General features: G+C 68.4%; 1 protein-coding gene across 1 annotated transcript in view; it reads right to left on the bottom strand.

Annotated features, from left to right (window-relative positions):
- LOC131564393 (microtubule-actin cross-linking factor 1, isoforms 6/7-like) overlaps positions 1-14,657 on the bottom strand; it is a 40,798-nt gene that overhangs the window by 21,984 nt on the left and 4,157 nt on the right. The window contains exons 4-20 of the mRNA XM_058814866.1: positions 9,945-10,109; positions 9,596-9,735; positions 9,039-9,198; positions 8,880-8,964; positions 8,157-8,398; positions 7,940-8,059; positions 7,737-7,844; positions 7,438-7,656; positions 7,012-7,215; positions 6,709-6,940; positions 6,363-6,589; positions 6,151-6,273; positions 4,890-4,991; positions 4,668-4,769; positions 3,586-3,732; positions 2,460-2,615; positions 35-232 (exon numbers count right to left, since the gene is read on the bottom strand). Coding sequence (XP_058670849.1) covers positions 35-232; positions 2,460-2,615; positions 3,586-3,732; positions 4,668-4,769; positions 4,890-4,991; positions 6,151-6,273; positions 6,363-6,589; positions 6,709-6,940; positions 7,012-7,215; positions 7,438-7,656; positions 7,737-7,844; positions 7,940-8,059; positions 8,157-8,398; positions 8,880-8,964; positions 9,039-9,198; positions 9,596-9,735; positions 9,945-10,109 — 2,730 coding nt within the window. The remainder of the gene's footprint in view (positions 1-34; positions 233-2,459; positions 2,616-3,585; positions 3,733-4,667; positions 4,770-4,889; positions 4,992-6,150; positions 6,274-6,362; positions 6,590-6,708; positions 6,941-7,011; positions 7,216-7,437; positions 7,657-7,736; positions 7,845-7,939; positions 8,060-8,156; positions 8,399-8,879; positions 8,965-9,038; positions 9,199-9,595; positions 9,736-9,944; positions 10,110-14,657) is intronic.

Raw genomic sequence — 14,657 nt, 5'->3', positions numbered from 1 at the left:
TATTGGCGCCCAACGTGGGGCACCGCAGCTGTACCTGGCTGAGGTTGTTCTCCAGCTCCAGCTGCCGGCTCTCGGTCTCACTGCGCACCAGCTCCCAGTGCTGCTCCAGCTGCTGCAGGCTGCGCTGCAGCCCCTCCACGCTCTCACCCAGGCTGGAGAGCAGCAGCCCCTGCCCGGCCTCGGTCACCGACTGCACCGTGCGGGCGTGCGACATCACATCGGTGCGCAGCACCTGGGGAGGGACCAGTGGGGTCACGGTGTGGGGCAGCGGTAGGGACACTCCATTTCTAAAGCCCTTGGCCCCAGAACAGATCTGCTGCCCCCAGCACCACTGGGAAGGAGATGGTGGGGTCAAGGCTGGGACAGGGGCAGGGACACCCACACCAGCATTCCTAAAGCCCCTAAAACCCCTAAACCCATGAGGGCCACCCACACCCCACATTCCTAAAGCCTCTGGCCCCAAGACACCGCTGCTGCCCCCCGCACTGCTGGGGAGGAAGCGGCGGGGTCACGGCTGGGGCTGGACAGGGGCACCCACACCCCCATTCCTAAAGCCCCTCAGTCTGAAACTGCTGCCCCCAGCCTTGCTGGGGAGGGAGCGGTGGGGTCACAGCTGGGACAGGGGCCCCCACACCCTGCATTCCTAAATCCCCTAAACCCGGCAAGGACACCCACACCCTGCATTCCTAAATCCCGTGGCCCCGAGACAGCTCTGCTGCCCCCAGCACGACTGGGGAGGGAATGGCGGGGTCACGGCTGGGGCCGGGCAGGGACAGCCCCATTTCTAAAGCCCCTAAACCCGGCATGGACACCCACACCCCACATTCCTAAAGCCCCTGGCCCTGAGACAGCTCTGCTGTCCCCAGCACTGCTGCCACTGGGGAGGGAGCAGCAGGGTTATGGCTGGGACAGGGGCACCCACACCCCCATTTCTAAAGCCTCCGAGACACCTCTGCTGCCCCAGCACCGCTGCCACTGGGCAGGGAGCAGCAGGGTTATGGCTGGGGACGGGCAGGGACACCCACACCCCCATTCCTAAAGCTCCTCACCCCAAAACACCTCTGCTGCCTCCAGCATCTGGGGAGGGAGCAGCGGGGTTACCGCTGGGACGGGGCACCCACACCCTGCATTACTAAAGCCCCTGACACACCTCTGCTGCCCCCAGCACCACTGGGGAGGGAGTGGCAGAGTGACGGCTGGGACAGGGACACCCACACCCGCATTCCTAAAGCCCCTGGCCCCGAGACACCTCTGCTGCCCCCAACACTGCTGCCACTGGGGAGGGAGTGGCAGGGTCACAGCTGGGACAGAGAGACAGGGGCACCCCACACCCCCATTCCTAAAGCCCCTAAACCTGGTAGTCACACCCACACCTGCATTCCTAAAGCCCCTCGCCCCAAAACAGCTCTGCTGCCCCCAGCACTGCTGCCACCGCAGCCCTGGGGTGAGACAGTGCCACGCTGGGCAGGGATGGCACCCATGGGTGCCTCCAGGCTGGTGCCAGGGTGATAAGCAGGGCCGAGGCACAGGATTTGCCAATTCATGGCAGCAGAGCGGCAGGGATAGGGGCAGAGGGGACGGGGCAGAGAGGACAGGGGCAGCAGGACAGGGGCAGCGGGACAGGGGCAGAGGAGACAGAGGCAAATGAGACAGGGGCAAAAGGGACAGGTACCCCTTTCACGGCCTCCCTGGAGCAGGGACAGCCTGGGCCTCGCAGCCTCGCCCATGTCAGGCACGTAAGGAGCATGCCCGGGCACAGGGCTGTGGCACGGGGCCGGCCCTGGGACAGCTCATTCCTCCCGTGCTGTCACCGAGGGAGGGGACGCGTCCTGTGCTGCAGCCTGCCCGGCCCAGCTGCTGCTGCATCCGAGGGGGGGGGGGGGGCCAGGCAGCGCCCTGGGGCCAGGACACCCAGCCTGGGGTGCCATTACAGCCAGGACACCCAGCCCGGGGGTGTCACCAGGGTCAAGACACCCACCCTGACCAGGACACATACCCTGGAGTGCCACCAAAGCCAGGACACCCATCCTGGCCAGGACACCCACCCTGGGGTGCCACCATGGCCAGGACATTCAACCTGGTGGTGCCAGCACAGCCAGAACACCCAACCTGGGAGTGCCACCACGACCAAGACGCCCACCCTGGGGGTGCCACCACAGCCAGGACACACACCCAGGGGGTGCCACCATGACCGGGACACTCACTCTGACCAGGACACCCACCCTGGGGTACAACCACAGCCAGGACACCCATCCTGACCAGGACACCCACCCTGGCGGTGCCACCACAGCCAGGGCACACACTCTGATGTGTTATCATGACCAGGACACCCAGGACACCCACCCTGACCAGGACACCCACCCTGGGGGCGGCACCACATCCAGGACCCCCAGGACCCCCACGCCAGCAGTGTGACCATGGCTGTGCTCGTGTGTCCCCCGGCCCCGGTGCAGGCTCACCTTGTGCTTGGCCAGCTCGATCTCGCAGCTCTGCAGGTCGGGCCGCAGGGGTGCGGGGCCGCGTAGCTGCTCCCCGGTGCGGCTCAGCCACTGCAGCAGCTCGGCCAGCTGCGTGTGGAACTGCCCCAGCCCCAGCAGGGCCGCCTCCAGCTGGTGCTGCGGGAGGGAAACGTGGGGTCAGGGGAGGGAAGGGCAGCCCACACGGCCCTGGGTGCCCACAGAGCTTCTGGCACACACCCGGTGCCCACACAGTGCCCACCTGGCCCTGAGAACACACACAGTGCCCATATAGCCCTAGAGAGCCACCCAGTGCCCAACCAGTGCCCACCTGGCTCTGAGCACCCACCCAGTGCCCACAGAACACCCGGCACACACCCAGTGCTCACCCAGTGTCCACATGGCCCTGGGCACCCACAGAACACCTGGCACATACCCAGCGCCCACCTGGCCCTGGGCACCCACCCAGTGCCCACAGAACACCCGGCACACACACAGTGCTCACCCAGTGTCCACATGGCCCTGGGCACCCACAGAGCACCCAGCACACACCCAGTGCCCGCCTGGCTCTGAGCACCCATCCAGTGCCCACCCACTGCTCACCCAATGCCCACACGGTCCTGGGCACCCATCCTGTGCCCATACAGTCCTGAACACCCACTGAGTGCCCACCCAGTCCCCACGGAGCACCCATCACACACCCAGTGCCCATATGGCCCTGGAGAGCCACCCAGTGCCCACAGAGCACCTGGCACCCATCCAGTGCTCACCCAGTGCCCACAGAGCACCCACACGACCCTGGGCAACCAACCAGTGCCCACCTAGCGCCCAGCCAGTGCCCACTCATCCCTGGGCACCCACCCAGTGCCCACCTGGCCCTGGGCAGCCACCCAGTGCCCAACCAGTGCCCACACAGTGCTCAATCAGTGCCCACTTGACCCTAGGCATCCGCCCAGTGCCCACCCAGCCATGGGCACCCACCCAGCACCCACCCAGTGCCCACTTGCAGCCCCCCACGCTGACCCAGCCCCGTGCCCCCCAGCACCCACAGGACATGCCCAGCCAGCACATTCACAGCACCCCCCTGTCCTGCCAGTCCTGCCTTGTGCCCCCTGTGCCCCCTGCCCACCTGTCTGCTGACAATCTCCTCCTCCAGGTGGTCCCAGCGCTGGCGGAAGTCGCAGAGTGTGGCCGGGGGGTCCCCCTGCCCTGTGCCCCCCTGGTGCCGCAGGCTCTCCACGTCCACCTTGCACTGGTACAGCTCCCGCTTGAACTCCTGGCAGGTGGCACCGGTTGGTGACAGGGTCAGCCCGACCCCAGGGCACCACACACATGTCACAGCACAGGCTCCGGGCCCTGAGCTGCTCCTCTGGGGGTGCCCAAGCACCTCAGGGACTCATGGGGGCCACCCCAGGCAGGACTTGGCCACCCTGTGCACTGGGGCCTGGGCACTGTCCAAGGTGCCATCCCAATCCATCCAACCTCTGCCTGGAGCACCCGCTGCCCTCCCTGCCCCTGCCAACCCCCAGGGATCAGGGCATGATGTGGCACGGCATGGCACAGCATAGCCCAGCATGGTTTGGCGTGGCACAGCACAGTTTAGTGTGGCACAGCATGGTTTGGAATGGCACAGTGCGACCCGGTGTGGCACAGCACAGTTTAGTGCAGCATAGCATGGCCCAGGGCAGCACAGCACATTTTGGCATGGCACGGCATGGCCCGGTGTGGTGCGGCACAGTTTGGCGCAGCACAGCATGGCCTGGCATGGCACAGCACGGCCAAGCTTGGCACAGAACAGTTTAGTGTGGCACAGCATGGCCCAGCACGATTTGGTGTGGCACAGCATGGTCAAGCGTGGCACAGCACTGTCTGGCACAGCACAGCCTGGCTCGGCACAGCATGGTGTGGCACAGCACAGCCCAGCTTGGCCCAGCATGGTTTGGCATGGCACAGCACAGCCCAGCATGGCACAGCACAGCCCGGCACGGCATGGTTTAGTGCAGCACAGAACAATTTGGCATGGCACAGCACTGTTTAGCATGGCACAGTACAGTTTGGCATGACACAGTACGGTTTGGCACAGCACAGCTCAGTGTGGCACAGCACCGTTTAGCACGGCACAGCACAGTTTGGCACAGCACAGCTCAGCCAGGAGTGGCACAGCACAGTTTGGCACAGCCCAGCCCAGCCCGGCACGGAACATCTCATCACCTTGAGCTCGGCCAGCTGCTGCTGCACCATGTCCAGGTCGCCGCCCACCAGGAACTCCTCGGCGATGCGCAGCTCGGCCGCGTCCAGCCACTCCAGCAGCCGCTGGGGACAGGAAACACGCGGGGTTGGGGACCCGTGGTGACCCCACGGTCCCTCAGACCCCTGAGTGGGGACAGGAGGGTGACACTGCCACCTCCATGGGGGATCTGCCCCCAAACCCACCTGCATGGTGTCCTGGTAGCTGAGGGCGGCCTGGAGCTGCTCCTCGAGGCGCCCGTTCCGCTCCGTCCACACCCGGCTCAGGCTGTGCCAGGAGGAGTAGAGCTGCGCCGGGCACGGGGGTCAGTGCGGGCACAGTGGGGCCGGGCACGGGGGGACAGTGTGGACAGGGCACGGGGGTCAGTGGTGCCACAGCGGGGCCGGAGCACAGGGGGCACAGGGTGGACAGGGCACAGGGGTCAGTGGTGCCAACCCAGGGACAGGGCACAGGGGTCAGTGGTGCCACAGCAGGGCTGGGGCACAGGGGGACGGGACATGGGGGACAGGGTGGACAGGGCACAGGGGTCAGTGGTGCCACAGCAGGGCTGGGGCACAGGGGGACGGGACATGGGGGACAGGGCGGACAGGGCACAGGAGTCAGTGGTGCCACAGCAGGGCTGGGGCACAGGGGGCACAGGGTGGACAGGGCACAGGGGTCAGTGGTGCCAACCCAGGGACAGGGCACAGGGGGACAGTGGGACAGGGCACGGAGGTCAGTGGTGCCACAGCGGGGCCGGAGCACAGGGGGACGGGACATGGGGGACAGGGTGGACAGGGCACAGGGGTCAGTGGGGGCACAACAGGGCCAGGGCACGGGGGCACAGGGTGGACAAGGCACGAGGGTCAGTGGTGCCACAGCTTGGCCAGGGCACAGGGAGACAGGATGTGGGGTCAGCATGGACAGGGCACAGGGGTCAGTGGTGCCACAGTGGGGTCAGGGAGCGGGGGGACAGCATGGACAGGGCACAGGGGTCAGCGGTGCCACAGGGGGGCCGGGGCATGGGGGACAGGGTGGACAGGGCATGGGGGTCAGTGGTGCCACAGTGGGGCTGGGATGCCGGGGGACAGGATGTGGGGGACAGGGTGGACAGGGCACAGGGAGACAGAGTGGACAGGGCACAGTGGTCAGTGTTGACACAGTGGGGCTGGGGCACGGGGGGGCCAGATGTGGAGGACAAGGTGGACAGGGCACAGGGGTCAGCAGTGCCTCGGGGGGACAGGGTGTAGGCGTCACAAGGGCCAGGGGCACAGGGGCGGCACCACATGGACATCTAGGTCTGGAGACACCACAAGAGTTCCGGGGCACAGGAGCTGTGTGGGGGTCAGTGGGGAGCACTGTGGGGGTCAGTGGAACTGCTGGGCATCGGGGACACGCCACCCCCACAAGCAGCATCCTCACACCCCCAGGATGTCCCTCCCTGAACCCAGCCCCAAGGACACTCACATCGTCCAAGCTCTTGGTGACATCAGGTTTGTCAGGGTCCCCACAGGATGCCATCAGCTCCACGCCCAGGCTGCCCAGCGTGTCCAGCTCGCCCTGCAGCGCATCAATGTCCTCCCGCAGAGCCTGCGCAGGGCACAGGGCTGCTCAGGGCTGCCCACACCAGGGGCTGCCCATGTCATGGCACTGCCCAGCAAGCCCCCACCCAGCCATACCTGCATGGTGCGCAGCCGCGTGCGGATGGCCTCGGGCTCACCACCAGCCTCCTCTAGGCCCAGCACGAGCTGCTGGGTGTCACTGAGTGCCACAGCCAGCTCAGACAGGCCATGCCAGAAGCGCTCAGCCAGTGCCAGCAGCTCCCGAAGCCACCGCTCCCGCTCCTGGCAGCGGCTGTGCAGGCAGCCCCACAGTGACAGCAGCTGCTCGGTGCGCTCCTGGATCCCTACAGGGCACAGCGGGTCAGGGATCGGGGTGCCGCGAGGGCCCCAGCACCCACACAGGCCCTGACAGGGACACGGATCTCCTGCCGGCCATGCCGTGCCCACCCCTCCATGCCGGTACCTCTGTCCGCAGCGTCGGAGCTGACCGCCTGCACGGTGGCCAGCAGCTCCTCGCCCTGTGCTCGGATCCCCTCCAGGGCCACCCCGAGCTTCTCCAGCTCGCCCAGGGCCAGGCTGTTCTCCCGGATCTGCTCCCTCAGATGGGCCGCATCGCCACGGATGGGGGGCTGGCTCTGCAGCCGGCTCTGCAGCCGCTCCAGGCACTCCAGCAGCAGGTCCATGCGCTCTGACAGCTGCGGACCAGCCCAGTGACTCGAAGGTATGGCCCCGGGGATGCGCCCCACCAGGGCAGCGGTGGGCATACCTGGCTGTATCGCGGCAGGGCATCCTCCAGCAGAGTCGCCGCCTGGCGCACACGTTCGCGGATGTGGCCATACTGCTCCTCCAGCTCCTGCCAGCGCTGCTGGAACGGGGCTCCCTGCTTGGGGCTCAGGTCCAGCAGCTGCGCTGACACACGCTGCAGCTTCCCCACCAGCGGCCGGTGCTCGGCGATGGCCTCCCGCAGGCTCTGGCAGCGGGGAAGAGCCGTGGGGGCGCATTGGGGTGGGATGTGCCCCATATGATTCGCCCCACAGGGATGTGCTGCTGCACCCGGTGCTGCTCCCAGAGGGCTCCTGCTCACTGGGTGTCCCAGCCCAATGGTGCCCATGGCGGTGCCACCCCCATCCCATCACCGCTCCCACCTGCAGGGTGGCCAAGCGAGTCCCTTTTGCCCCTGCCCTGCCCACACCTGCAGCAGTGCCTGCTGCTCCTTGAAGGCCTCGTAGCTGATGGCGTTGGGCGAGAGCTGCACCCCCAGGGCCTGCGTCTCCTCCAGCCAGGGCAGAAGCTCCTCGAGGGCCTCAGAGAACTGGGTGAGCAGGGACTGGGCGTGCTCCAGCTGCATGGCACAGGCGCCGCTGCGCAGGGACAGCTGCTCCGTGCGCTCCCGCAGCGCCTGCACCGACGGCTGTGGAGACAGGGAGTTACCACACAGGGCACAGCCATCCCTGGGCGCTGGTAATGTCCCCTGGCACCCTCGCAGCTCACCTGAAGGCGCTGCTGCAGGGGCTCAGGGCAGCAGCGCAGCAGCGGCTCCGAGAAGCCCAGCAGACGCTCAATGAGGCCCCGGCAGTGCAGGATCTCGGCAGAGAGCAGCTGGAATGGAGCCACAGGTGGATGCCAGGTCCTGGCAGGGATGGTGATGCCAAGCCCAGTGCCCCCTGTACCCCTGGGCACTGCTGCAGACCCACCTTCTGCTCGGAGAGCTGCGAGCGGAGAGCCTCAGCATCCAGCTGCACCCGGCCAATCTCCTCCAGCCGCTCACCCAGCTCGGCCACACGGCTGAGCTGGGACTCCAGGACCTGCTCAAACTGCAGCGGAGGGGCAGACGTCAGCCAGGGAGGGTGTGAATGCACCAGGACTGACGTTGGGAATGGTGAGGGGCTCGGGGAGCCCAGTGTGCCAAACCTTCTCCCTGTCACTGGCAGTGACCGGGGGCTCCTGGCCATCCTGCTGGCTCTCCTGCTCGCCCAGCTCCTTCTCCATGCGGCTCAGCCACAGTGCCAGGTCCTCAGGGGCCGTGCCCAGGCGAGACGAGGCCTCCAGGGTCTGCCCCAGCCGGTGAGCAGTGTCAGCGCTGCTCTGGCCCACGATGAGGTAGCGCATCCTCAGTGACTCCATCTTCTCCTGCGTCAGCTGGGCCTCCTCCCCTGTGGCACCGCAACACCGCCATCAGTGCCACTGTGACACTGCCATCAGTGCCACCACACTGGCATCAGTGCCACCACACTGGCATCCTTGGACATGGAACTGGCCACACCGACAGCTTCCAGCCACTTGGCAATCACTCTGTCCTGACTTTTCCCTCTCCTACCCCTGCTCCTCCTGCTCCCACATCCAGCTCTGGCCCCTCATCTCACTGCCAGCAAGATCCACCTCACCACTGAACCCTGTCCCACCTCGACACTGAACCCTGTCCCACCCCAGCTCTGACCCAAGTTCTCTACCCTGTCCCCTCTGCATCCCCTGAGGTGCTATTGCCCCTCACACCACAGCACAGCTTCTGGTGGTGATCAGCACACCCCAAAGACCCCCAGTGCCCGGGGCCCCCTTGCTGGCCTGGGCTGCCTCTGTCTGTTCTCGTCCCATCCCAAGTCCCTGTGGCCACCACTCCCAGCCATTGCCACTCGCCTGTCACCAGCTCCAGGACGCGCTGCCCGCACTCCAGGGCTCCATCCAGCTCCCCCAGCCGCCCGCGGATCTCCTCACAGAGGGCCTGTAGCAGTGACCAGTGATGACACAGGTGCCCGTGCCCACCCTGTGCCCACCCCGCGCCCAACCTGTGCCCACCTGGGTCTGCTGGTGGGCGTCCTGCACGCGGCCCACACAGCCATCAGCACGCCAGAGCTGGGCCAGCTGCCTCTCTGTGGCACCCAGCCACTCCTGGAAGGCATCCACAGCCTCCTGGAAGCCCTGGGCTGCCGGCAGGATCCGCTCCAGGCAGCCATACCTGCACCAGGAGGGCTGGTGAGGTAGGCAGTGACAGTGTCCGGGCCAGCAAAGCCCCCTCTCCCCATCACCAGCATGTCCATGCCCTGTGCTGCCCTGAAGTGAGGGACACAGCAACGCCAATGTCCCCACAGAGGGGAACAGTGTCCCACAGAGGGACCAGGGGGAAGGGCTGTGTGACAAACTGTCCATGTAGCCCTGGAGCCGCTACTCCTGCGCAGCCCCAGCACATGTGATGGGGACAGTCCCTCCATCATGGTGGCCCCAGTGCCAGCGGGGCAGAGCACAGGGACATCAGGGTGTCACAGAGACCCCGTGTGGGGGACACCAGAGGGCAGAGCCTGTGCCAGCAGGACGTGGATGCCAGCCCAGTGATGAGGACCTGGCCCCTGACCCACCTGGCTTCAGCCTCCTGCATCAGCTTGTCCCACCTCTCCCCGAGGCTGAAGAGGCCGGTGCTGCCCTCGGGTGCCGTCAGTCTGTCCTGCAGGACAAGCTCCACACGTGGCCTCCGCTCCTCCAGCAGGCGCTTCAGGAGCTGCAGGGACAGGGGACACCGTGCTGGGGACTCCTGTGCACCCCTCGAACCCCAGCACAGCACTAGGCTGGAACCCAGGGAGATGCAGGAACCGGGGACACTGTGCTGGGCACTCCTGTGCACCCCTCCCAACCCAGCACAGCCCTGGGCTGAAGCCCTGGCCCCCTAATCCCCGCACGGACACGCGTGGGCGGGACACGCCGGCTGACCTTCTGCTCCTCCAGCTGCGCCTTCACCACCTTGGCCTCCGCCGACGGTGGCTTCTGGTTGCTCACCAGCTCCTCCATGTCTGCCACCCAGGCCAGCAGCCGCTCCAGCGTCTCCTGGCCCCTCTCTGCTGCCTCCTCTGGGACGGGCACAGCCCGTGAGGACACCTGTGGGGAGAGGTGGCTGAGCTGCCCGTGTGGGCACGTGGAGGGCAGCCATGGGGCTGGGCAGCAGCCCCCACACCGTGCACTCTCTCCGAGGTGATACTGGTGACAGTGGGACCCTGTCCAGCCCGTGGGGTCCTCCCTGAAATCCCTCACAGGGCTCCCCAAAGCAGGGGCTGCACACCTGGTGCCGTTTGGAACCCTCCAGATGCATGGCCCCTCCAGCCAGAGCTGAGGGAAGGGAGCTCCCTGTCCTCCAGCACCAGGCTGGGTGCCCAGCACGAGCGGTGCCACCAGCCCTGCCTACACCAGGGCACAGACAGCAAGTCCACACGAGCCCAAGGCCAGGAGAAAACCCCGCTGGAGGGCAGCGCTGTGGCACAGAGCCTGGCACAGCGTCCTCCCAGCAAGGTTCTCTGTCCGTCGGTCACCTCGGTGCCATCCGTGTGTCCAGCAGCAGCAGCGAGCTCCCCCACGCATTCCGTCAGCACGGTGACCGTGCGGGTGACCACGGGCTCGCCACCCTTGTCACCTGCCGGGTACTCGGTCACCTCCACGATCTCCGTCACGATGGTCTCGGTCACCTCCGTCACCTCGGTCACCTCCCGGGTGGTGACGGGCTTCCAGGACCAGGTGCTGCGGGGAGCGCCAGCCCGGGGGGGGGTCCAGGTCGCGCCCCCCACCTGCCCCCGCACTGCAGCCGCACCCCCGTTCTGCACGGCCACCTCGGACTGGCTGCGCCTCAGCACCGGGCTGCCCGGCCGGCTCCGGGCGACACCGGGCCCCGGGCTCCAGCCATTCTCCACCGGCACCGCCGCCTTCTCCAGCAGCACCGGCCAGGCCTCCGCGACGCCTCCTGCGGGTGGCTGCCCCGCGTCCAGCCCCGGCTCCCGCAGGAGCTCCTCCGGCCGCCGGCTCTTCTCGCCCAGGCAGCTGGGCCGGCTCACCGAGTTCCCCATGGCGCGGGCGCCGGGCCCCCGCCTCAAATCCCGGCCTGCAACGAGCCAGGGGTGCGCGTTACCGGGACCACCGCGGGACCCGCAGGTGCCGCCGGGCTGCGCTCGGCTCGACCCCTCACTCCACGGCGCTGCCTGACCTCACCCTCCGGTCTTGAGGGTCCCCCAGCAAAGGGCTGTCAAGAGCCAGCGTACCGGGACAGGCAGAGGGGACACGGCTGGAGGGAAGGGACCCCGAGGCGGTGCCCAGCGTGCCCGTCCCACGCGTCTGGGCAGGGGACGCGGCAGTGGCAGCAGGGGAGAGGCAGATGCTCCCGCCCGGCATCGCCCCGCGCCGTTGGATTAACGAGGAGCAGCCAGAGAGGAGCATCTGCCCGGGGAACGGGGTTGGGGGCACCGAGCGGGGACGGGCAGGTGGCCTCCCCAGCCTGCGAGCCCTGCCGCAGCCATAAATCCCCGGCGTGACCCGGCAGGACCCTCCCCCGGCAGCCCCCCCGCCGCAGCCGCAGTGCTGCTGCCCCCGGCCCTGGGCACACGCCCCTGTGCACGTGTGTACACACAAACACACGTGTGCAAACGCACGCACACTCATCACAAGCGTGTGCAAACACACGCACATAACACACACGTGTGCAAAGAAACACGCACACACCACACGTATGCAAACACACGCACACACTCACCACACACACTCACTCCAACCCGTGTGCACACACTCCCCAACAGGCAGACCCCACGCTCGCACCCCTGCTCGGGGCTGGGGGGAGTTCAGCGATGGGACCACCACTCCTGCATCAGCCGTGACATGAGACACACCTGTGGCAGCCCCATACACGCTTGGGGAGAACACGGTGCCCACACGCACCCACCCTGGCCGTGCCCCTGCCGTGGGTGCCGGGGTACCCTGAGCCCCCCGCTCGGCCCAACCCGCCGTGGGGCACGCCACGGGCGCGACCCCTGTGCGCGGTCACGGCACACACACCCACACCCACGGCACGGGCGCGACCCCCGTGCGCGGTCACGACACACACACACCCACGGCGCGGTCACTGCACACGCACCCACATCCACGGCACGGTCCCGGTGGGTGCAGCCCCGCGGGTCACCGCACTCCCACCCCACCGCAACCCCCGCGTGTCCGGGGGCTGCGCGGGTGCGCGGGGTGACCCGGGGAGACCCCGACCCTCGGGACACGCGGGACACCGACCCCGCCCGGCCCCGCGCACGCCGCGGTCCCGGAGCCCCCGCCCCGCACTCACCCCTCGGCTGCTTCGGGCGTCCATGGGGCCGGGCCGGGGGCGCCGCCGCCGCCGTTACCGCTCCGGGGGGGCCCGGCCCGCGCGGGGGAGCGGGGCGGAGGCGACGGGGGGAGACTCGGTCCCCGTTACCGCCGCCCCGGCCCCGCCGCCTTTGTGCGCCGCGCCCGCGGCGCGGGGGGAGCGCGGGGGCACCGGGCGGAGACCCTGGCACCGGCAGCGCCGGGCTCGGCGGGGCTGGTCTGACCCCGGACACAGCACACCGCCCCCGTTAACCCTCCGGGAGCCGATCGCCGCCGTTACCGGGGAAACCCCCGGGGCCCCGCAGCCATCCCGCGGGGGAGGGGCGGTGCCGGCCCTCCGCCCGCCCCGCGCCGCCCGGGGGGGCGAGAGCCCGCACCCCGCGCTGCCCCGGCACCTGCACCGACACCGGCACAACACCGGCACCTGCCCCGGCACCTGTACCGACACCAGCATCAGCATCTGCCCCGGCACCGCGCTCCCACCGGCACTAACACCGGCACCTGTACCGACACCGGCACCTGCTCCGACACCAGCACCGGCATCGGCACTAACACCTGCGCCTGCTGCTGCCCCTGGACCTGCCTCAGCACCTGTACCGGCACCGGCACCAGCACTAACACCGGAGCCTGCTCCAGCACCTGTACCGACACCAGCACTGGAACCAGCACCAGCACTAACACCCGGCACTGTGCTCTCACCGGCACCTGTACCGACACCGGCACCAGCACTAACACCGGCACCTGCTCTGGCACTGTGCTGGCACCAGCAACTGCTCTGGTACCGGTAACCACACCGGCACCTGCCCCAGAACCAGCCCAGGCTGTGCTGCCTCACCATGAGCCCCAGCACAGCACAGCCCACGGTGTCACGGCCCCACGGTGCCACCACCCCAGTGTCACGGCCCCATGGTCACACCGCCCCACAGCTCCTCCCGTTATGGGGCTGCAGACCCCACCCTGGCTCTGGCCCCTCAGGCAGTGGCTGCTGCGCTCCCTGAGGGGCTTGGCCCCACTCCCTGGGGCTCTTTGGGTGCACGGACCCCTCAGCCAGAGGCCCAGGGGGCTCAGTGGAGCAGGGCTGCGTTTGACGGGGGTCAGGCCGGGCTGTTAAGATGCTAAACTGAATCTCACCCTGAGAGCCAGGGTGCTGCGGGCCTGGCTCTCCAGAACCCCTCCCTGCCACCCGGCGTGCTGGAGGGAGCAGGGGGCAGCCGGAGGCGCCCAGCCCAGGCTTCTCCTGCCCCTGGCGTGAGCCCCATCCCCACCCTGCCCTAGCCCGGCCTCCCAGCCCCTGAGAGCCCCCCAGGACTGGATGCTGCCCCCCAGAGCCGCACGGGTGCCCCTCGCTGGGCCCCGGGAGCCGGGGGGCCGCTGCAGGCGCGTCGGCCACGCTGATGGATGGGGCTCCCTGGGGTCTCCTGGGAGCGGCGGGCGGCGGGGCCGGGGGCTTTGTCTGCTGCCAGAGACGCTGCCGGGAATTAGCATCTGCCAGGGCCTCGGCGGCTCCGCAGCGTCCTGCAGCAGCTCGGCATCCTCCTCCTCCCCGCACGGCTCCGGAGCTTTGTGCTGCTGGCACCGAGGGGCTGGGCACCCAGCGGGGTCTGACCCCAAGGTACTCCGGGCACCCCACAGCACCCACAGAGCCCGGCCGGGACATGCCAGGCAGAAGCTGGGCAGGGGGTGAGGATGCAGCTCGGAGCCTCTCGCCACCCCCGTCCCCCGCGGCCGCCGGCAGCTCGCCCGGCACGCTCCGCAGCCCCAGGTACCGGGCTCGGGGTGGCACGGGCGCCCCGGGCAGCGGAGCCCGGCGCGGGGCACCGGGCGGGAGCGGGCGGCTGGAATGCACAGCCTCAGATCCCGGGAGCCGGGTGGGTTTCTGTGCGGCCTCGGCTTTGTCTGCTCTGGGGCCGCGATGAATGGCCCTTTCAGTTTGTGCCGTCATGTGTGCCGAGGGAGCCCGTGTGCCGGCCAGGCCTCCAACAAAAGGAGCCGGCGAGGGGCGGCGAGGAGGAGGCGGCCGGCAGCCCCCACTGCGCTGCTGCCGCTGCGGCTCCGCGCCTGGGCAGGGGCACAGCAGCACACGGCTCTGCAGGCAGTGCTGGGCAGATATCTGACCTGACCTGACAGGGGCACACCTCCTGTGCCCGGCTGGACACCCTCACAAAGCTACACGCCTCCTGAGCACAGCCACACACCCCCTCTCCCTGGCTGTACACCCCCTGTTCCCAGCTGTACACCCCTCACACAGCCTCACACCTCCTGTGCCTAGGCAGGGGGCACAGCAGCACACAGCTCTGCAGGCAGTGCTGAGCACAT

This window comes from Ammospiza caudacuta, chromosome 1 (assembly GCF_027887145.1).
Source record: "Ammospiza caudacuta isolate bAmmCau1 chromosome 1, bAmmCau1.pri, whole genome shotgun sequence".
NCBI lineage: Eukaryota > Metazoa > Chordata > Aves > Passeriformes > Passerellidae > Ammospiza > Ammospiza caudacuta.
The sequence above is the reverse complement of the archived record's forward strand: the minus strand, read 5'-3'. Positions and strand labels throughout refer to the sequence as shown.